The sequence below is a fragment of the Rhopilema esculentum genome, chromosome 16 (assembly GCF_057945365.1).
Source record: "Rhopilema esculentum isolate cy_ngs chromosome 16, ASM5794536v1, whole genome shotgun sequence".
NCBI lineage: Eukaryota > Metazoa > Cnidaria > Scyphozoa > Rhizostomeae > Rhizostomatidae > Rhopilema > Rhopilema esculentum.
The window spans coordinates 9,700,406-9,722,349 of NC_142830.1; the positions used below are offsets into that span (position 1 = coordinate 9,700,406).

Consider the following 21,944-nt stretch of genomic DNA (forward strand, 5'->3'; position numbering starts at 1 on the left):
TGCTAATATTATTTAGCATCATGCCAGATTAACAATATCTTTAGTCAAAGGCCCGGAATTTTCAGATGACAAACAACAGATTTGCACTTGATTTGATTAATACTTAGGCTTTTGCCAGGAAACTGAGTAAGAATTAACATGGCTTATTAAGAAGATATCTCGGCAATTATTATTTTATTCAAAATCGTTTATCATGGTTCTGTAATGTAGTGCCTACAGAGGCTTATGTTTTCCGTAAAGGAAATGACTAGAAATATTAAAAATACATTGAAAACAATTTAAACTGTGTTTAAATGAAGTTAATCGCGCATTCTGTTATTGTACTCTAAGGGGTCCTTCAAAAAACGTCAGCCCCTGGCCCATTTTCTTGGGAAGTTAGACGCATTATTTTATTTCCGAGAAAAAACAAGCAGAATAAATTACGAACGAGGCTGGAGTCGATTACACGTATGTTTTTTGTTTAGAAGAGTTGTGGCAAGTGGTTGCTCGACAGGTGGTTTATTTGGAACATTCGAGCTTTTGCATAGCTCATCAGATAGCGAATCTTACTGCAGAGACAACAAAATTGAAGAAAAATGTACGGACAACCAGGCAACCCACAGCCAGGCTATGGGCAGCCAGCTCACGGCCAGCCAGGGCAACCTAATTATGCCTACGGTTACGCGCCGGGTCAACCCCAGCAAGCACCACCTCCTTACTCTGCTGCCGGTGGGCCGGCTACGCAACCAACTGCTACCACTTATACCTACGATTATGGAACACCCATCAACCAAGATGGAGATGATGATGGAGGAGGAATTATGTCCTCTGACTTTGGTGAAAAGTCTGTTCGAGCAGGTATGTCAACATTTTGTCTTGGGCACCTTAGGCCCATCTCATGTCAAACCAGACTGGAAACTTTGCTGCGCGCCCGCAATATATTGCCCGCGCACACCTCTGCGCGCTTTTGCATATTGGCCGCGCAAAATCCCCTAGATCCCTTGACAATAGGATTTAACATTATTAACAATAAAAATAACTAAGAGTGCATGATTTCAGGCGCGCAGTCTCAAATTTTCAAAATAAACTTGCCCGCGCAAGAAGCAAAGTTTCCAGTCTGGATGTCAAAGATCTTCCTGTTGTTCAGGCACGACACCATTTGTTTGTTTACTTAATTTGAAATATTTGGATTTTGCGCAGTAAGCAACATGGTTTACAGATATTTTTATTCTTAAAAACTTTTAAAAAAATTCTGCATTCAAAATATGTGTTTTTTCAAAGATATTGTAACATATTTGTAACATAACAACAAACAACTTGATTTTCTCACACACCTGCACCAGTTGTAAAATTTAAAGCTGGTGGGAGCGTCTTCAGTTCATCTACACATGTGATGTGGTATTATGTAATATTTATGACGCAAAGTTTGTTTCAGTATGATTTTTTGTGATCTACCGTTTAAATGATAATTTTTAGGAATCTTTATTTTTTAGACAGGCAGTCAGATCATGTGCTTTGTTAAAAAGTGTCAAACAGATACATTAGCATTTCTGCAATATTAGGGCCCACCCAAAACTAGATGTATTAAATTATTGTTGATACTGGTGGTGCATCTGGCATTTTGAGATGATTTTCGCACACCCACACATGGTTAAGGGGCTGTTGGCACACCCCTGATCTTGTCAAAATAGGCCATACTCTAAACGTTAGTACATAAAAAGGTCTTCCTTTCACAACGCTAAAAAGAGTATCCTGGAAAACAAGTCTACATCATTTCTGGTCTGGCTCCAACATACCTTTCATTCAACATAGAGGCTAATTGTGAACTCTGCCAACCTTATATCTTATGATACATGTTTTTTACAAGAATCATCAGGCTAAGATCTGCTGAAAAAATAAGAACAATGTAATAAACAAGGCAAGCTGAGATTCAACAAAACTTGAGAAATAAAATATCACCATACATTGAAAGATAAAAGAATAACAGCATAACAACCTAAAGCAATTAGCAAAATAGCATTAATTACTTTATGACTAATATGCACAGAAAATTTCATTACAAAAATAAGAAACAAAATAAGAAACAAGTGAGGCTGAAATAATGCAATAAAACAAGAAACACCAGGCTGTAAACTGGAGCTAAGTGTTGTTATAGAAAAAAATGTGTGCTGAACTATGCATCAAGCAATTGGTCTGTATGACAGAGTGAACATTTTATGGTTCCATAACATTTTTATTAAAGGATAATTGTGGGCTCTAAAAAAGTACTGCTTCAAAAAGGATGTAATGGAGGTTTCCAATATATAAAAAGAAGAAGATTGCATCAAGGATTATGATTTTGAATTTCTTGGATATTTTAGAAATGGCCAAAAATGTTTTAACAAACATAATTTGCATTGTAAAAGACAGCAAATTGATGTGATTAATGTGACTGCCACAAATCTGATCATTTATTGATCCTATTAATCTTAAATTAGCTTTTTTTACAAAAAATGTTAAGTTGAGTTTGATATCATGTAGGGTTGTTTTTTGAATAGATTTTATTTGCAATGCTTGAAAAAAACCAGATGATTGGTTTGAACTTAGTCTTAGAGCATAGTTTTACTGATGATGACAGCATCTCGCAAGAAGGGTTCTGTAGCAGGTGTTTACTGAAAGTAGACATTTCCAAAGAACTAAAGAGCATAGAAGCAGAAAAATTTTCTGGGGCATGCCCCCATAACCTACCTTTGCCTGTGTGGCTGTTAAGATCCATTCTGGGTCTTTCACTGACCTTGAGATCCCTTGTCAGCCCAAACTTTTTCCTACCTGTTCACAAAACTCACTCATTTTCAAAGCTAAAACTTGACAGGTCTGAGATAATCTGAGAGAATCTCTTTGATTGCTACTTTAATTTGTAGAACTGTATATAGATTTATGTTTTGCCAAATAGAGTTAAGTCATAATGATGTGATGAGCATTTTTATAATTTGTTAATTTGTACCAGTTAACCTGAAAGAGCATTTATGAAAAATGTCTTTGATTTATCAAAGAAAAACTTTGAATTGGCTAAAGCACCCCCCCCCCCCAAATCGATAATAGTATCATTCATTGTTTCCAATCAACAATTTCTTTTGTTTCTATTGTTCTCAAACAATGTTGTTCAATATATATGTATATGAATATCTATATTTAAATCTATTACAATATAAGCTTTTCTGAGTGAGCAAAGAAAATGAGCAAACCATAAAGCTGCTATCACATATTGTAATTACAGTTTTCAATTTTGTTTTTTTTAATCTTGACATTTTTGAAAATCCTTCAGGATTTAGAAAATATCACTTTATTTTTACATTTTCTTACTTCATTTTGACTTTTTTAGTATTGATCATCTTCTTTTATCAGTTCTGCTTTTTTGGAATGTTCATTATTTGTTTGTACAATCATGTCTTCATTATCATTCAGTAAAAATATACTGGTACAAATTTTCATAATTTTATATCCTTTTTCTTTCAGCATTTCTACGAAAGGTAAATGATAATCTTATATTTCATATGTTCATAACCCATAGCTGTCAATTGTTTCGAACATTGATATGGCAACTCTTGTTTTCATAATTAGTTAGGGATTATAGGCTCATCGTACTCAAAGGGTTTGGGAAATTTTTCCTAAGAGTTATAATCACAAGGCAGGATAGCAAATTTATAGAGGAGTGAGTTGTTCAAAAGAATCTAATTTTCAGAATATTCTGCTTTTGATGGGCAGTCCTAAGCACAATAATTTTGCAGTGTTACAACATTTATTTTATTGTGAAAAATCTTGATTCCTTTTTTTTGAAGCTTTTGGATGTTAGGTTGGTTTGAGCAGCAATTTTTTATTTGGTAATTTTTATTTAAGTTTGACACGATTCTTCATTTTTGTTTCATTCATCCTTTTCTATTTTCAGAAGTTCTTGGCTTTATTTGTTGTTTAAACTGAAATGAATGGTAGATGATTTATAGCTAGTTATTGAGCATGATAAATAGGGTTGTTTACAACATTAGCTTTAATTATCAAATTGTCACATTAAGTGAAGCAAGTTACAGTTATTAGGTGCTAGTTTTATGATATACCAATGTGAGTAAGTTGTGATGTGATTTGGTTAAGTTTTCAAACTCTATATCTGAAACTTCTTCCTTTTAAAGGTATACTCATTACTCTGTGGCCAGCTGCTGGTTTCTATTGGCATTGTCTGTCTTTTCATCTTTCAGTAAGTACAAAAAACAGTGTGTATCAATTTCAGAAAAGTTTAGTTTGTTTTGAATAAGGGCTCATACATTTTGAATTGAGATTTTCAGTAGTCATTTTCCACTGCTAAATTATGTGATTTTCAATACACTTTGCTAGTTTTGCTTTTTGGGAAAGGAAACAAATTTTTTTCTTTTTTAATATCTTGATCACCTGTGTGCCTGTGTGTGTGTTTGATAATATCTTAATTCTCAATATCTTGCTGCTGCTCTGTGTTCAAGCACCCTTTGCTCTGTCCTGGAACACACTTTATAATAGGGATGATTACATGTTGTTTTAATTCACACTTTTTTTCCAATTTCAGTACGCCAACAAAGGTTTTTGTAAAGCGACATCCTGGAACATTTTATGCAGCATGGTACATTTGCTTTAGATTTTTTTCTAATAATTTAGCCAAATCAAAATTTCTGTCAATCTTTGACTGAATATTATGTTTTTTGCTGCTTTTGAATAAAAGATCTGGGCAGAGAATTTTGGTGACTCTTTAGTAAAATTTCTGTTATTGAGTCCATCTATTTTTATTTAAATCAGCTCATATTCAAAAGCTCATTCTTGTTAAATTTGTTTGTAAGCCACCACAAACATTCCTACATTAACATGTACTTTCTTTTCCACTTTTAAATTTCTTATTTTTACTTTTTGTTTGCCAACTTTAGAACTTCATTCATTTGCTTTTGATAGAAATCACCTGTCCATTTATGTTTGACATAAACCAAAGTAATATAGCCCTAAGGTTGACTTTGTTGTATTTTTTTCCTTACATTTCCTTAGTCCATGTTTCCAATAGATTCCTTCAAGTTGATTTTATGGCATTATCTGTTCAATCTTACAGGGGTGTCACATTGGTAATAATGATTGTTATTGCTTGCTTCGAAAAACCAAGGTACATACAACCATGTCTTTACAATAATAATTGAAATTGCAGTTATAAAATCTTTTTCACACCCAAATTTGTTAAATTTTCCTTCGTAAGGTTTTCACAGGTAAATCTTTTATCTAATAAAATTGGCTGAATACAAACTTATTATTAGGCATAGCACAAATCCATTCAGCTTTGTAATAGTTCACAAATATTTAAAAAAGAACTTGACAATGGCAAATAAAATTGCTTTTTGATTTGTTACTTTTAAATATACAATTGCTTTGTGATTCTGCTTTTAAAGTAAAAAACCTTGAAAAGGTTTAAATAACAATTTTGGTTCCATTTTTGACCCTATATGCTAGGTATTTTGAGGTTAGTAGTTTCTGCCCTTTTCTGAGAATAGCAAAGCACTCCAGGGAAAAAGTTCTAACTGCAAGATGTTTAGATTATAGTAAGAACCAAAGTGCCTCAAGTAATATAATTTATTTATATCTTCTTCTTAATACCTCATTTAGTTTTTTTTGAAAATGCAAATTACTCATGCCTCAACAAGATGTTTGCATGATTATTTTGTATCACAAGAAGTTCCCGTCACAAGAAGTTCTTTTTCTTTCATTCTGTAGGCGAAAGTTTCCACTGAATCTCGGATTGCTTGGATTATTTGTAAGTACCCTTTTCCAATATTTTCCCACTTTGATTTAAAAAGTGACGTTAGTGTTTCTATAGGATTTAACTGTTATTTCGAACTTATACTTGTTTCAAAAGACATGTTTTTTGCTGAAAAGCAAAATAATTTCAAAATGCTGAAAATCTTTGAATGCTGTATCTTTGTAACAAGTGCCTTCCACTAAGAAAATGGTTGGCATGTTGTATTGATGCTGAGCTTCCTAAGCTTGTCAGGAAAAGGAAGGTGCAATTTTCAGATATGCAGTTTTCCAATTTGGCTCTCAACTTCAATAGCAAATAAATATTTCGTCCATTTATTCATTCATTCTTTTTCAATCAGAAAACACAATGTCATTTTCGTTAATTTCGTTTCGTTGCGAAAAGCCACTGGTGTTTTTTATTTAAAAGCAATAATTTTAACTGAAAAGCTTCTTTAAAGGGCCTCTCCAGCCAAAATTTGCAATTGCATTTTATTGGCTAATCTAAAGGAGGTGAACCTGCTGATCACGAATTCGTTATTTGTTTTTCGATATTTTGTACAGTTTGTGAGATATAAGCTCTTGCATTTCGATAATTGAATTGAATTAACCGACAAAATATTTTCGGTTTGGTGACACTGTGACGCAATTTTGACGTCACAGTGTATTTCGTTAGTCTGGCCTTAAACCGAATCGAACGTCGGCGATTCGCAAATTGAACACTGCAATTGTTGGTGCTCTCAGTTCTGTTCCACCGGCTTTTAGTTTGAGCATTTCAGATATCAATTCTGAAGCCTTTAGTTGTTCATCGTTTCTGGAAAACAACTTGAAGTGTCAATTTCGATTAATTATACGCGAGGAAAGAGCTGGAACAGGAAGCCGTAGCTTTGTAGGCCTACACAGGTGATCAAAACAAAGTCGCCACACAGCATGGACACATTCCGACCCGCAAACTTAGAATAATTGTAAACATTTAATATTTTTCGATCCTAAAAAGCACCTGCTGTAGATTTAGATGCAGTTATCAACGCGTGACCATGACTCCTTCACTATTCGGTGGAAGATATAAGAAATTCATGACGAACGAGAGCCGCACACTGTGACGTCAGAATGTCACAAAACTGATTCGGCTTTTGTCGTTTTTTTCTCGGAAAGGTGCAACTTTTAAGCCTTATAACTTCTAAACTAATTGAAACTTTGCAAAAACGACAACTTTGCCATAATACACGCACCAGATGCTAATTTGGCTGGAGAGGCCCTTTAAGTTTGAGACTAGCAACAAAATTTTCATGAAAACGAAGCCTGGGGCTAGTCTACATAGAAGGCTTTAAGTTCGAATCAGCCACACGAAGCACACATGCAAAGGTTGATTTTTTCACTCAAACTTCTTGATTGCCTAAAATGAAAGGAATCTCGAAAATAATGGTTCTTCGAGGTCTATTGGCCAAGTGAAACACGATTACACAGTGGTTCGACGTTCGAGGCTATCTTTTACAGTATATTTCAGCATCTGAATGTATTTTTATAACTTTTTCTACGCTACTTCAACAGTGCCATAAGTTACAACAGTGTCATACTATAATCTAAATAATCAATGAAAATTTGTTTATCATTTCCATTGATCCCGTTATAATTTTGTTTCTTCTAGACCTTGGCTGAAGGCTATCTTCTTGGCGTCATTTCTGCGTTAGTATCTCTGCTGTTTTTATCTTTGCAAACGTGTCTTTCCATATCTTATATAACATAACACGTGCATGATAAACAAAGCGCGAAAATTAACTGGAAATCTTTAATCTTAACTGGGCAGTGAAGAAAGCACCGTGATAGACGTATTTAAGACTCTTTGATAATGTTTATATTGAATTCAATACGTTTCATGTGTCTTTACTGATACTTCTTTAACCTGATTTGCATTCGAAGTTAATTCGAATTTCTAAATAATTCTGACAAAATGTGTATCCTTCGCGAGTGCCGTTGTTTTTTATCAACTTACACGACCTATGATTTATTAACAATGCATCGTGTCTTCTAAATTCATTCCTGTTACAATTTGTTTAAGGTATTGTGAATGAGCTAATTAGCAGTTATAATTTCAGTTAGCTCACTTAGTTCCATTCAATTCTAATTTTATACGACAGTTGTACAAATAGATTATGTTATAATACTGTAATTTACACAACACTCTCGCTTGAGAACCTTCATGCTGAAGGTTATATGATTGCCAAATATCAATGTTTTCTTTTTTCTCCCACCATTAAACACATTTCCACCATATTTTGTTTGATTTTTAATGCCTTTTATCAGCAACACATATCTGTAGGCCAATTTGAAAATTGCAGATGACTGGTATGTTTTCCATTCTAATTTCTGTGTTCCACTTTAGCCCTTTTCATTTCTATTCAGTGTTCAGCAATATGATCATTCACATATGATATGATGTAATTTTTTAATTTTAGTTTCTACAAACGCGACGAAGTGCTTTTGGCAATGGGAATCGTAGCTGTACGTTAGCATCATACTTTCTTAATTAAATCTTTTTTCTATGCATAGGTTTTATCCTCAAATTTTATCATAGATATATAACTTTTCTTCAGGTTTTCTTCCATTAATTCCTAGTTTTCCTCTAGCTTTGAATCTTATAAGTGGAAGGAGTGATGCCTTGCCTTTGATTCTTTTCTTTGATTCATTTCTTACTCTGCCGATGCATTGCTAGTTCTTTTCCCCAGCTCGATCAATCGCAGATTTTGTTCTACACTGAAAAGTTAGTGAGGTTACTACAATACGTAGACATCTATGAGAGTTGTTAAGTTTGTGGCGATAGAAGATTTAAGATTTATAATGATCTGCCACTCGATGCAAGAAAGCTTGAGTCCAAGATCGCCTTCACAGCATTTTTAAAGGAACACTATTCCTGAAGAAACTATTGACATTTAATATGTCATGTAGCAAAAATTTGTTTTCTTCATTTACTTTACTTTCATAACAAGACCCTTAAAATAACAGCATTGTTATTATGCTGATAGGTTATCCTGTCTAAGTATTTGTGTTATTATTATTATTATTAACCTCGCCATTGCAAATCTTAGCAAAACTTGAGTGGTGGAGAATCTTGATAGTATTGTCACCAAATATATCAGATAATGGCTTGAGTTACCAATCAGTGCAACCCCAAGCTCACTTATATTACGCAAATCAAAATATGGTATCAGCCTCATCCTTCCTTCCACCAAATTCAATCAATGTCAAACTACAATAAGAAATTCACTTAAATCCTTTCCTGATGTCGATATAGCTTCTCTATGAAAGGAAACCAGCCACCATACGAACAGTCAATATGACTAATATAGAAACACTATGGAGGTCATCAAGCCTGTTCAAAATGAACATGAAGAAAGAGTCCACCACAAACTAAAGTCGCAGGGTTTCATTTCAACTTTTCTATCAAATATCTGAATAATACACTCGCCACAAGGGAAAACTTTCCTAAATGGTCATTTACCAAACATCTTGTTGCTCTTTCTGCCTGCAAGATGAAACATTACAAAAAATGTTTTCAAGCTGCAAGTCCTATCTTGAACATGGTAGATATACTCGGAGGCATAACTCGGTTCTATTCTGTCTTGCTAAAGCATTTTCATCTTTACCACAATGTTCTCTATACGTCAATTTGCTTACTTCTTCTTCATCCACATTAATTACAGGAGATTCACTGAGGCCTGATCTTGTCTTAATTGCTAACAATAGTATTCTCTATCTTCTTGAGTTATATAACTGTTGGATTTGAGAGCAACTTAAAAATCAACGGCGACCGCAAAGCGCAAGAGTATAAGTCTCTCATCCACTCCCTGTCAACTAAATATCGCCACGTCCACTCTGTCAATGTGTCGATGGGAACCCTTGGCATTCTTTCTTCTTCTTCCTCTGATTCGCTCTCTATACTCAAAGACCTAGATTTTAATAAAACTCTTCAGCGCCGGCTTCTATCTAAACTCGTGAACATAGCAATACGCTGTTCTTATTATGTATTCTGTAAAAGAAATAAACCTTGTCCTAGTCCCGATTTAATGGACTTCTATAGTGTTCTCGTTGTGATGTTTATTCTAACTTTTGGTCATTTTCAAGTTTCAACCTTTTATTCGAAAGATAAGTCGCCAATTGTACACTGCCTGATAAAAGTGAGGTGTAGAATTGTATGAATTTAGTGATATATTGAATGAAGAGAGATGGCATTTATTATTATACCCTGGGTGATTTCTCAATGTTTTCTTTTTCATAGGTTGTCTCGCTAGCAATCACGATTTTTGCTTTCCAAACCAAGGTGATATTTATACTTCAAAGCTTGCCTATTTCTTTGTTTTTGATAAGCCCACTATGATTTGTCTTATTCACTTTGATTTGTCAAAATGCAATGGCTCGTATTTTCAAGTTCAAATTTTTTCAATGTCAAATCAGAATTAGATTGCAAACTCTAGCTAGTACTTAGTTTTTCCAGCATTAAAGATTTTTAGCCAAAACTTTTAATATTGGATTTTGCCATCAGTTAATCAATATTTTCTTATTTTATTATTTTGCTTCTTAAATTGCCTATTGAAGTTTGCAACTTTATACTTAAAAGTTCCTTTCCTTTTAAATTTAGTCTCTAAACTTAATACTTAAAAGCTTGAAAATCGTCAGTATTATTTTCTGTTGTGTATTGGTCATCTTAAGAACATAGTCGTTCTTCTTAAAACAGCCTTCACTACTTAAAACACACAAGCTATTGCTTCTTTATAACTGTGAAAATTTTTTTTACAGTATGATTTCACGATGATGGGTGGCTGTCTTTTTGTGGCCTTGATAATTCTCATCTGTTTCGGATTCCTCACGATTTTCTTCTACAGCCGAGTAAGCAAAGATTTTGTAACTTTACTGCTGTAATCCTTGCTACTATTGGGTCCTTTTCTATGTGTAGAAAGACTTAAGGACTGTTTTATCTCAACCTTCTCACAATGTAGCCAACAAATTTCCATACTTAGCAATACTCTTACTGGCCAAATGAACCAAACCAAAGAAATTACTGTCGCCATTCAGCTGTTTATATGCAACAACCTATTCAGAAGAGTACCTTTATAAACCCGGCCATGTCATAAATGTCTTAAAGATTTGATTTTAACAAAACAGCTTTTGAATTGTGTCAAATATAGTACTAGATACATTTAAGCGTTACGATGTTTCGCAATGTTGCTTTTTACACATTTTTAAGAGGGAAATACTTTGCTGATCCGCTTGCATAGTAACATTTCGTTTTGTAAGATTTTTCAAGGAATAAAAGCAAGAGTCATTTATCCATTTTAATCGGTATTACCCTTGTCAGAACCTGATCAGACTTTTTTGCTAGATTTTAACCACGCACTAACCAACTTCACTGTCGTGGGAAAATAGCTCGAGAAGCCGCTTCTCTATTCCCACGCTCTCGGCTTGTTAGAAGGAAAAGTTTTAATTCCTGAAAATCGCATCTTGGTTTTGATCGATTTGAATTTTGATATCTTTCTAGATAATGTCGCTGATTTACGCCTGCCTGGGGGCTTTGATCTTTGCTATGGTAAGAATCCTCCCTTCTTTTAATTTTTGGCATAGCAAGTCTTAAATTCACACGTCTTAATCAATCTTATTCACACAAATTAAATTTATTTTCAAACCAGTGAAAAGATTCTTGGTTTTACTTTCCAAGAAATTTGTCACAAGATGGATCAAACTCATCAAGAGTAGTTTTTTTCTAAATCAAAACCAATCTGACTTTATTCATTGGTTTGGTCATATTTTAAACAATTTTTCTGGCAATTCTTTCTTTTTTTAAAACGTTATTTGTTAGTCAATAATTTCGACAACTTTGCCCTGACGCACTTTCCGTTTGCTCTTTCTCAGTCCGTATCTTCTGCCTTCAAAAATCTCTTTACAATTCGTTTTCCAAAAATTAAGAACCTTCCTTTCAAGTGTAGAGCAATACATTCAGTCAGTTTATAAGGATTGAAATTTCTCAGATCTCCCAACTGTAGTCTTGATAATGAGCTGTAAAAACCTCAAAAGATGTCCAGACATACAGACCGTATTTCTTAAAAGGCGCTTTTTGTCTCATATTATGTTTAACGGCTAATGATTTTCATTGATGATTCTGTTAAGAACTAAAACACGTTTTACTCAATATTTAATTTGTGGAGGGAGAAAAGTATTTAAATTTTGATTGATGAACCCAATGCAAGCCTTGATCCGGTGCTTGAAACACTGCGTGCTATTGTTTCCAATCAGATTTAACCGTTTTCCGCTTTTCTTGTTCTCAAGGCAATAGAATACTTCATTTCGACTTGTTGGCAGTGTGTTCTTGATTCGTTTCGGACAAAGCTCGTCCTTAGCTATAGAATTTACAAACAGGAAGTTGCTGAAGTTTCATGAATTACTTTAATTGGAAATACATCTAGTGTTTGCTTGACTTCCTCCCAGATCAAAAGCTGATGGAAGGTCGAAGTATCGAAGTCTCTGCGTCATCTGTCATCATATAAGTGTAAACCAATGCCGAGAGTCATTGATTTTCAACGCGGTTTTCTGGCTCCACTCCGAGACCTGTTTATGCAATGCTTTTACTTGATATCCTAAAAATTAAAGGAACTGTTAATTGTTAATCATTTTGACCTCTATAAAGTGGAACGAGCATTGCAATCGAGTCCAAAACTTCAGATGGAAATTGGCTTTTAGAATTAAATATGTGATTGTTTAACTACATCCCTTGGTTTTAAGATTTTCTTCCCGAGTCATACTCAACACAATCATTTCCTTTTATTTATTAGCTGTTTTCAATTTATTTACCAAAGCAAATGCAGATGCTACTCTTCCTAATTCACCGCCCTCCGTATTTGAAAAGAAGTTTGATTCAATTGTGAAATTTCCTTATTGGGATTTCTCAAACATTATAAACAGACAGACAAGTGTTCAGCAGTCATGTAAGCCCAAAACCATAGTAAAATGATATATTGGTGTTATCTCCAAAATCTAGAGGATTTTCTTCAACAATGGCTTGACCTTAGGAGTATCGTAAATTCTCTTTAAGAACTGACAATCGCGACCTAAGACAGCTACACCGTAGCCGAAATATGTAACACCGAATTTCACTCAATTTTAAGTTAGTCTTATTACATTTAATTTTTTAAGAATCCTTTGCTAATTGCTAGAGATTTAAAAAGCAATGCCAAGATGTTTGAAAGAAATAGACAATGCTTGTACAGTCTGTATGTTAGGCCTAGGTGTTTCTGTCAAAGCATGATGTTTTAGTTCCTGTTGATGAATGAATTGGGTTAGCGCATGAAACATTGGTCTTTAAGATGAAACACGTGGATGCTACTGAAAAAGAATCAATTAATCAAACAAATTGTTTATTTTCTCTCCAAAATGCAGGTATCATGAACATTTTATGCCTCAGTTGAAGCATTGGGATCTTTGAATTTGGTTTCATTATATTTACTAAATGGCCATTGAGAGAAATCAAAACACCAAACGTCTTTCTGTTACTCGAAACTATATTCTAATTCGTATTTTCATCTTCAAATTTTTTACACATAAAAACCTCTTCGGCTTAGAATTATTTGACATACTTAACATTACATACTTGGTAAATTTTATAATTTATTGAAAATGGCCCAATGGAATGCTGTTCTTCCAGCATGTCATGTTTTTATCATCAGCTCGTCAAATATTTTTCAGATGTTTTTCACTTTGCTAGCTGGCTTTCTTTTAACAATTGATGATATTAGATTTTAAGAAATTCTGTTTTTTGTGTATTTTTCCGACATCGTATCCGGAAATGTATTATTTTCACTCTGCTGCTTTCATCATATTGAAAGTGATAGGGTATTACTGATCATATTCGAATACCGCTTCCTTGCTCGTCCGGATTCACAACTTGAATCGATATCTTAAGACGCAACGTTTTCGTCAACCCCCACCCCCCACCCTCCCCCCCCCCCCATTCAATTTCCATGGACAATTTTTTATAATTTTGCAGCGTAACTCGAAGTAATAATTTCTCGTTTTTGAAACCAAGTAAAATGACATCTTTAAAGACCAGCTTGAGAGGAAAAAAGCTTTTCCCTGTCATCTTCCCATGACAGCAGTTGATAAGCCTTGTATCAAGAATATTCTCACGTTCATAATTCCGAGTTATTATCCGTAATGGCGGCATTAATTGAATTTTATCCACTAGCCATAGTATTATAGAAGCTCGTAAAATTTTGTGATCTGTTCTTTTGGAGATGTGAAGGGGTTTTGTATTCTTAAGAAAATCATTTAAAAATGTTTCTAACTGCAGCGTGAGAGATTGATAGATAATTTGAGTTGATCCTTCATTCTTCTTTTGATATGGTTTATTTCTTGTAGTACCTCGTTTTTGATACACAAATCATGATGGGCGGTGGGAAGGCCTATTCAATTTCACCTGAAGAGTACATCTTTGCGGCTTTGAACCTGTACATCGATATTGTCACGTTGTTCATTTACATCTTGTCAATCATCGGCCTTGCAAGAGCAGACTAGAAAATCGTAAGTCGTATCATTTTTGTACTCCTTCAAATCTCCAATTTTCTTGTTATCTCTAAGGTCTTGAAAATTTATCCCAGAAGTTTAGACAAAATCGGTACTGTTTTTTCTGCTCAACAAATGGAGTTGGCTTACATGAAGGACTTGTTGGGCACACACAGATCTCGTGACGCTTAAAAAAGGATTAATCCAATTCGAATCCAAATCATATCCAACTACCAATCCCTAAAGATACAACGCTGTGTGAAAGTTGTCATATTTCGGGACAACTAACAACGTACTAGATTAAAGATAATATTAATTCAAACAGTGTATCTTAAAGCTAAAAAACATTTTACCGCTCTGTATAAGATGCTGGTAATAGAAGTCTAAAAATCCGAAAGGTTTTGGTAAGATGCAAACAAATATCAAGTTCACGAGAATGCCGAGGGATTTTTCTTTATGATTAATGTTTTTAGTGATGGGTAATACTTATCAATAGATCGACTCTTTGATTTGTCCGCCATCATGAAACCCATTTTTATATGAAGCATCACACCTAGAAAGAGTTCACTCATGCAAAAAGCATAATATGATTTCCACAAAAAGATAGGGATTTTTAAGGATTTTTCAGATGCAAAATAATATCTCTATCAAGAGTCTTTTGCCCCTTGCTTCACATCTTCCTTGCAGCTCTTATATATTTAATTTGTATATGGGAGTTGGCGCACCGCTGGTATTGTGCTTAATATTATTTAAGGCTAGAATACATAAGCTCATATTCCGATTATTATCTTTCTTATATTATCAACGTATGTATCGATTACCTGTGATATGCATTTCTTGGTTTCAAAAAGTTTGCCTACAAAGTCCTCATCCTGTGTTTGACAATTCTTTTCTTCATGGCTCTGTGTCCCAAACTCAAAATATAGTGGCTCGACTATTCAACCCCAATCTTGATATCTTGCCCATGGAGAATTCTCTTGTTTTGGTTTTGTGTCAAAACAAGGGTAGAATTTCTTATAGCTCCTCGTGTATTCAATTAACCGAACTAGAAGACTGACACATTTACTGGAAAGCACAGTTTAATATAAGCTTCGTATGAGAACCACAAAGAAAGACACGAGCTTAATTTCATAAACGATCATTCGGTGTTGTAATCGAAATTCCAATGATATCAAGATTAAACAAAACCATATTTGATGCGAGTAAATTTGACTTTACCGTGCTGTTTTTGGAGACATATGCGAGTTTGACTGTGCCATATTTTTATACTAATTCATTAGAACATTTCAAATGGCGATAGAAGGTAGCCAGTTCTCCTACTTTGTTTGTAGTTCAGTGATAATTCCATGATTTCCAGTCCAGCTGTCACCGTATTTTCTGATTCAAATTTTTTGCCATATTTTAATTCCATTATCATTTTGGGGTAACCTTAAATAATCTTCATCCTGACACCCAAGAACAGTCATGCAGTTAAATTATTTCTTTCTCTTAACAAATTATACAAATACTTCAACTTATTTCTCCCTATCTTTTCATTTTCATTTCCAACTATTTTATAGATTTAAAAAATCTTTCTTATGCCAGTTTCATTTTTCTGATCAGCTTTAAACTGCTTTGACTTTGGTAGCAAAACCTTGATTCGAATTCATTTCCTTATTTTTATAAGAAATTCTTTCTCTATTTCGATAAGAATTCCTTTTTTCATTTTAATAAGAATTCCTTTCTATTTTTGTAGAGGTCATCTGGATCCAGTCATCATTTTTCTCGGCTTTGTTGACTCTTACAATCATAATTAAATCATTATCATAAAATGTGTTTCATTTAATCAGATGATTATAGCTTTGTCAGAACATAGCGAACGCTAAGTACCTTGTGACACATTTCTTGCAGGTGTCTTAAATGTGACATAGATCGCCCCACCTATTGCGAAAGCGTCTAAAACTTTGGATATACTATACTTTGAATTATGCATACTTCAAAGGTACCCTGAAAAAGAGGCAAATATATTTGATTGAAAGTGTCAATGGTCAGCTTCCTTTTCTTCATGAAACCTCACAGGATACGAATCTACCATCCAATGAAATAAAACTGACGTATTATCCCTAATTCTGCTGCGTTGATTTATCTACTTTCCGCTTCCTTATACATAATTTCTATTTCTGCTATTTAAGACCTCATATTATTATGACAATTTATGCTTATATTTTATCACTTTTTTTATAGAATATATGTCGTAAAACAAACCAACCGTTGTATCAATTTAACTGGAAATTAGTCATCCTTTGATGGATTTTTTGTAGTCATCGTACCTTTCACTCGGCTTATCTTCAATCAAATATTGCAAGTTCCCTGTAATGCATGTAAAGTGAACTCTAGTATTTTCAGCTGGGTCATTGTTGCAAGTCAAATGCATTTATTAGAATGTAGAAATTTTCATCACAAATGCTTGATATTTAAGAAGTTTGCAGCCTTCGTAGATTAGAATGATAAATTAACAAGTATTATTTAATAAGTGATGCTTAGTGCATAATGAGCCGTATTCATTTATTAACACAACGTTTATTTGTGATTATTCACTGCTCTGTTTGCTTATTATTCACTCTTGTTAAGCACTGCAGTCCTAATGATCATGATTATCATCACCAGCATCAACTTTCATTATCTTCAATCAGCATCATGAATCACTCATCAATCACCAATCGTCCCTGATCAATGTCTACGTATCAATTCCACATGCTTTTTCAAAATAGCATTCCTTCCAAATTATGGGTAGATTGACTTTGCAAAGTTGCCGGAGATTGTGATTTGCCAGTCTGCTGAGAGTTTTGAAGTACAATCACTGCCAAAATTACTTGGAACACCTAACACTTTGGGCTGTGCTTTTCTATTTTTCATTTGTTTTCTTGAATACTACCACTTCCGCCCCCCTTTCCCCCCAAAACAATGTTGAAAGTATAGAAAAATATCAAACAATCCACAAGAAAAAGCGTACTCCATAACCCCTCTCTTTTTTCTAAAGTAAATCAACATTGTTCCTAGGGGGAGAGGGGGATGGCTGAATTTGCCTTTGAAAACCTACGTTAGTGTTCCAAGACTTTTGGCAGTGATTGTCTGAAGACAATTTCGAAAACCAATGGTTATGACAGGAAAAGTTGGTCTTACTATAGGGTTTTCGATGGTGCTGAATTCATTGGTGCAAATAAAAATTCGAAATTTTTACTCGCAATGTAGTTTTTGGGGGGTGTGGGGGTGGGAGAGGCCTGTATAGAGGGCTTCTACGGTTGACTCTGCAGCTTTCTCTTATAGCAATGATATACTTCAATTTTTTGTTAATATCATCACAACTATCCTTATTTAACAAACCTTAGCACAGAATGATTGGATAGAATAAAATTACCATGTAAAAAGCAAAAACAGTACACTGCAGAACTTTTTAAGAAATGTGTTTTACAAGCAACTTCCGTTCTTTACGGCTCTATTTATTAATTGAAGAAGATGAAATACGTAGGTTTTTCTATAAATAAGTAACTTTATATGATATTGAATAAAATGCTAGTAGGAGATTCAAATGACTCGTCTTCATTTATCATAACCCTTCCAAAACATTCCAAAACTATGCAGGACTTGAATTGAAAGCACGCTCCTTCGCATTTACGCGTGGCAACAAGGTAGTGCTCAAAGATACCCCCATCCTACCCTCTTCATTTCTGTTCTTTCTTTGTCTCACTAATGCAAAATAATGTGTGTCAATTATGTTTCTGTGTCCGTCATTATCAACGTATGCGAGGAATTAGGAGAGCCTTCGTTCCCAAATGTGAATGCTGTGTAGTATGAGAATGTCTACTGCCCACGGTTAACAGTCACGGTCTACACTTTTTAAAATGTTTATAAAAATCGTACTGTTCAATAAAAATAGACGATAGTTTGCCAGCATGTGTGCAATGTGTTTTTACAGGTGTCTGTAGCCTTTCAGCTTCATTCCAGTTACAAAACTCCAGAAATGCGGGAAAATGTCCACGGTTAACACTTTTCTGAAGAAGGAATTTCAAGAACTCAAGATCTTTTCTCGTTTCAAGTGTTAACCGTGGGATTTTTCTAAAATCTTGCCGTTTTCATCACGGAATTCATGCAAAACTTAGTCCTACATGTAAGTTAAATTATGACACACCTTTGTGGTAAATTTGGGGGCAAAAATGCTGTTGACCATAGAGAAAACTGCAAAAAGCCTCCACGGTTAACAGTACGGTCTACAGTTTCTCATATCTGTGAACGACAGTGGGCTTGCGGGGCCTTGCCTCTGACAAGGATGCATTTTGCATTGGGTGATGAAATGTGTTTTGGTATGCTAAATGACAGGCAAACAAAAGCAGCAAGTTATTATTGTTGAAATAATCGGTCCAGCGCTTTTATGGATAAAAAAGAGGGAGGCACAGTCATGGTTGCAATGGCATTTTGGCAAAACAGTGGAAGCAGAAACGGAGCCTTTACTTGGCGTGCAACTAAAACTGGAATTTTAGGGCGCAGAAGTATGAGTAGACGTCAGTTGTACTTTAGCTCTTTTAAAGGCCAACGTGGAATCGTAGATAAGCCTGTTGAGAGCTCATTTGCGGGGAAAACGGGGTTCTTCTCTACGAGTTTGATATGTTCCTTGAAAATTTCCATTTGGGCAGTGAAATGCATAGGAACAACTTGTGACAGCGGCAGCTTGTAAATTCGTGGTTAAATCATGGCAGCTACCCAACATAATTCTTAAATAAGACTTTTTCTACAATTTTAGAAATGCAAAAGAAAAATCGACTTTCATCTTTTAAAATGGCACCCTTTCTTTTTTCAAGTATTTTACTAGCTGCTACCCTGTAATCATGTATTTCTTCTGTCCCATTATTTTATTAATGTTCAAATATCCATGAAGTTTCAAATAATTTAAAAATGTCATTTTGACCATTCTGATCAGAAATCAATTTTAATTTTCTCAATTTAAACCATTTTTGAAACATGGTACCTAGTTCTATGAGGGTAGCTTACCCCAGCCCCTGAAAACAAAGAATACCCCCATATCTCCTTATTAGTAATACGTACGGTTCTGAAAATGCCGTAAATGGACTCAGCACCATCGAAAACCTATGGGTAGACATAACATGTGATAGTGTATCTGATAAGCTTCAAATTTCCATTCAGACAATCACTGCCAAAATTACTTGGAACACCTAACACTTTGGGCTGTGCTTTTCTATTTTTCATTTGTTTTCTTGAATACTACCACTTCCGCCCCCCTTTCCCCCCAAAACAATGTTGAAAGTATAGAAAAATATCAAACAATCCACAAGAAAAAGCGTACTCCATAACCCCTCTCTTTTTTCTAAAGTAAATCAACATTGTTCCTAGGGGGAGAGGGGGATGGCTGAATTTGCCTTTGAAAACCTACGTTAGTGTTCCAAGACTTTTGGCAGTGATTGTATGTTATTTGTTCCAGATAGTATATAAGATACACTATATATAAAGATAGTATATAAGGTATTCAGCCGCAAGTAAACCCACAGGTAACGAAATCGTAGAAGCCTAACATTAGGCCTTTTAGTTTGACTATACTCATGAGATTTGTGTTGCATGTGCGAGGCTGCATAATGTCTGACCAGTCTGACATCTCTCAGTCCCTCTCTTCCTCATAATAAGATCTTTATACAGCTTCCAAATTCAAATTCATTTACAATAAGTAGATGGAGCCTTACTGAGGCTTTCACTTCGGATTTACAGTATATGCAACTGAATCACCCCGCCTCCCTTTCAAATCTTGTACTGTATGGCACATGTTATGATGTTTGATTGCTTGTTACTGACTTGCGGTGGCGTGACAGGGAAGTCATTCTTCTTTGCTGTCAATATGTTAATATATGAAACAGTCCATGGAAGGACCCAGGTTGCCCTGGTTTTCTTCTTTATCTGAAGTCAACACAAGCCTACAAAAAAGTCCTATCATATTTTCTGCTTGCAGTTATATTATTGCAACAATTTATGCCAAGTGCTAATTAAGGTATTCATAATGAAGAAGCTGCTTCGAAATATATGGCCTGTAAGACAGGAAATTGAAATAGATTTGACTTGAAGGAGAAAAAGTCTCTTTCATGGGACGTACACACATTTATTTTGTGAAGTTTGTGTGTTTTTTATTAGCTATTTCCACGCCAGAACCGACAGACATGCAGTCATCGGAAGTTTCTTTACAGACTCTTCATAAGCTATCAGTCGAACCTTACTTTTAATGAGGTCTTGCTCAAGTGTACATGCGCAGGAAAGAGGTTCTCAGTGAAATCCTGCACCCAGAAAGGATCTGCAGGTACAATTTAAAAATTGATAATCAAAACTTTTATTCATTGAAATCAACTTACCTGTTTTATTAAGTTCATTTTTTCAATGCCGCGATTTTGATTTTGTCCAAGCAGACACCAGATAAAATGATGGGCACCTCTAAGGTCATTTTAAATTTCTTTTGATACGTAAGAATGAACTGAAACTGAAACTAATTATCGATGTTGTGGATTAAATAAACTACAATATCTTGGTCTATCCAGACAAATGTCAAACCCTTTTCCTAAAAGGCAATTCGGGAGGGTTTGGCACAATTGGTGCAAAAGGGAATAGGAGAGGGATGAAAATGAGACAAACGAGAGAGACTAGAATTAGCTTTGACCCTAAGGATTTTTAAGGCAGAGATAGTAATTTTATGGATAATTAACCCTTTCTCCGTGCTATTATGCTTATTATCGGCGTTTGTGAAACAAGCACCATGAAATAATAGATTTTGGGTTAATTGATATATGTGATCCGTTTTTGATTCAGTGGGACACCACTGTATCGTAGAAGGGATTTCACGATTCCTATAGGTGGTCCTTTGAAGCTCTTATTTACTCGAAAATTATCTACATTGGGTAAATGAATACCTGGACATTTATACCTGAAATCGGTAGTCAGTTGCGGCAAAGATATATAGTTATGGGTTCATGATTACTCATTGATTATTCATTTGAAGTACCCTTGAAACTATGAGCTTCTTAGTGTCTCGCATGATTTTTATAGGCCATGTACAGATTATTAACTGAAAACATGATCTTAGATTCCATAAATTAGATCGACATAAATTATGCTAAAATTGAACAGTAGACGCCCTAGAAAAGCACCCTGAGGAACATCTTTATCCTTTAGCTCCAGTAGCTATACGTTTAAAGTCTAATAACTGAGATTCAACCTGTAGTTAACTGCTAAAGCGGCAAAGCGATGAGGCGAAGTACCGCTTTTTTGTAAAGCCACAGGCCACTTCAGACAGACACATTAAGAGGCAAGATTTCTACAAATGCTTTTTATAACATACAATGCCCGCCAAAAGTACTTTGAAGTCCCAGCAATTTGCATTGCATTTTATATCTTTCATTCCTTTTCCGAAAAAAATACCACTTCCGCTTCCCTCACCCCAGAACAATGTTGGTAATTTAGAGAAATATCATAAAAGAAGCGCGAAGGAACCGTTTCATAGCAAATCAACATTGTTCCATAAGGGAGAGGGATTGTAGGTGTATTTATATGCTGTTTACCTTAACAGTTAGTAGGTGCATCTGATCGGGTATAATCGAAAAAGGATCAAGCCCAACTGT

General features: G+C 34.7%; 1 protein-coding gene across 4 annotated transcripts in view; it reads left to right on the forward strand.

Annotated features, from left to right (window-relative positions):
• Positions 1-464: 464 nt before the first annotated feature.
• LOC135681937 (protein lifeguard 3) overlaps positions 465-21,944 on the forward strand; it is a 68,912-nt gene continuing 47,432 nt past the window's right edge. For 3 of the 4 annotated variants that reach the window (XM_065196601.2, XM_065196603.2, XM_065196602.2), the window contains exons 1-12: positions 465-837; positions 3,475-3,488; positions 4,143-4,207; positions 4,550-4,603; positions 5,078-5,128; positions 5,731-5,770; positions 7,400-7,437; positions 8,208-8,253; positions 10,028-10,069; positions 10,546-10,635; positions 11,285-11,332; positions 14,155-14,316. In XM_065196601.2, coding sequence (XP_065052673.2) covers positions 576-837; positions 3,475-3,488; positions 4,143-4,207; positions 4,550-4,603; positions 5,078-5,128; positions 5,731-5,770; positions 7,400-7,437; positions 8,208-8,253; positions 10,028-10,069; positions 10,546-10,635; positions 11,285-11,332; positions 14,155-14,310 — 906 coding nt within the window. In that variant the 5' untranslated portion in view covers positions 465-575 and the 3' untranslated portion in view covers positions 14,311-14,316. Of the gene's footprint in view, positions 838-3,474; positions 3,489-4,142; positions 4,208-4,549; positions 4,604-5,077; positions 5,129-5,730; positions 5,771-7,399; positions 7,438-8,207; positions 8,254-10,027; positions 10,070-10,545; positions 10,636-11,284; positions 11,333-14,154; positions 14,317-16,033; positions 16,891-21,944 lie in introns of those variants that run through there. The other variant, XM_065196599.2, reaches the window with a different exon arrangement.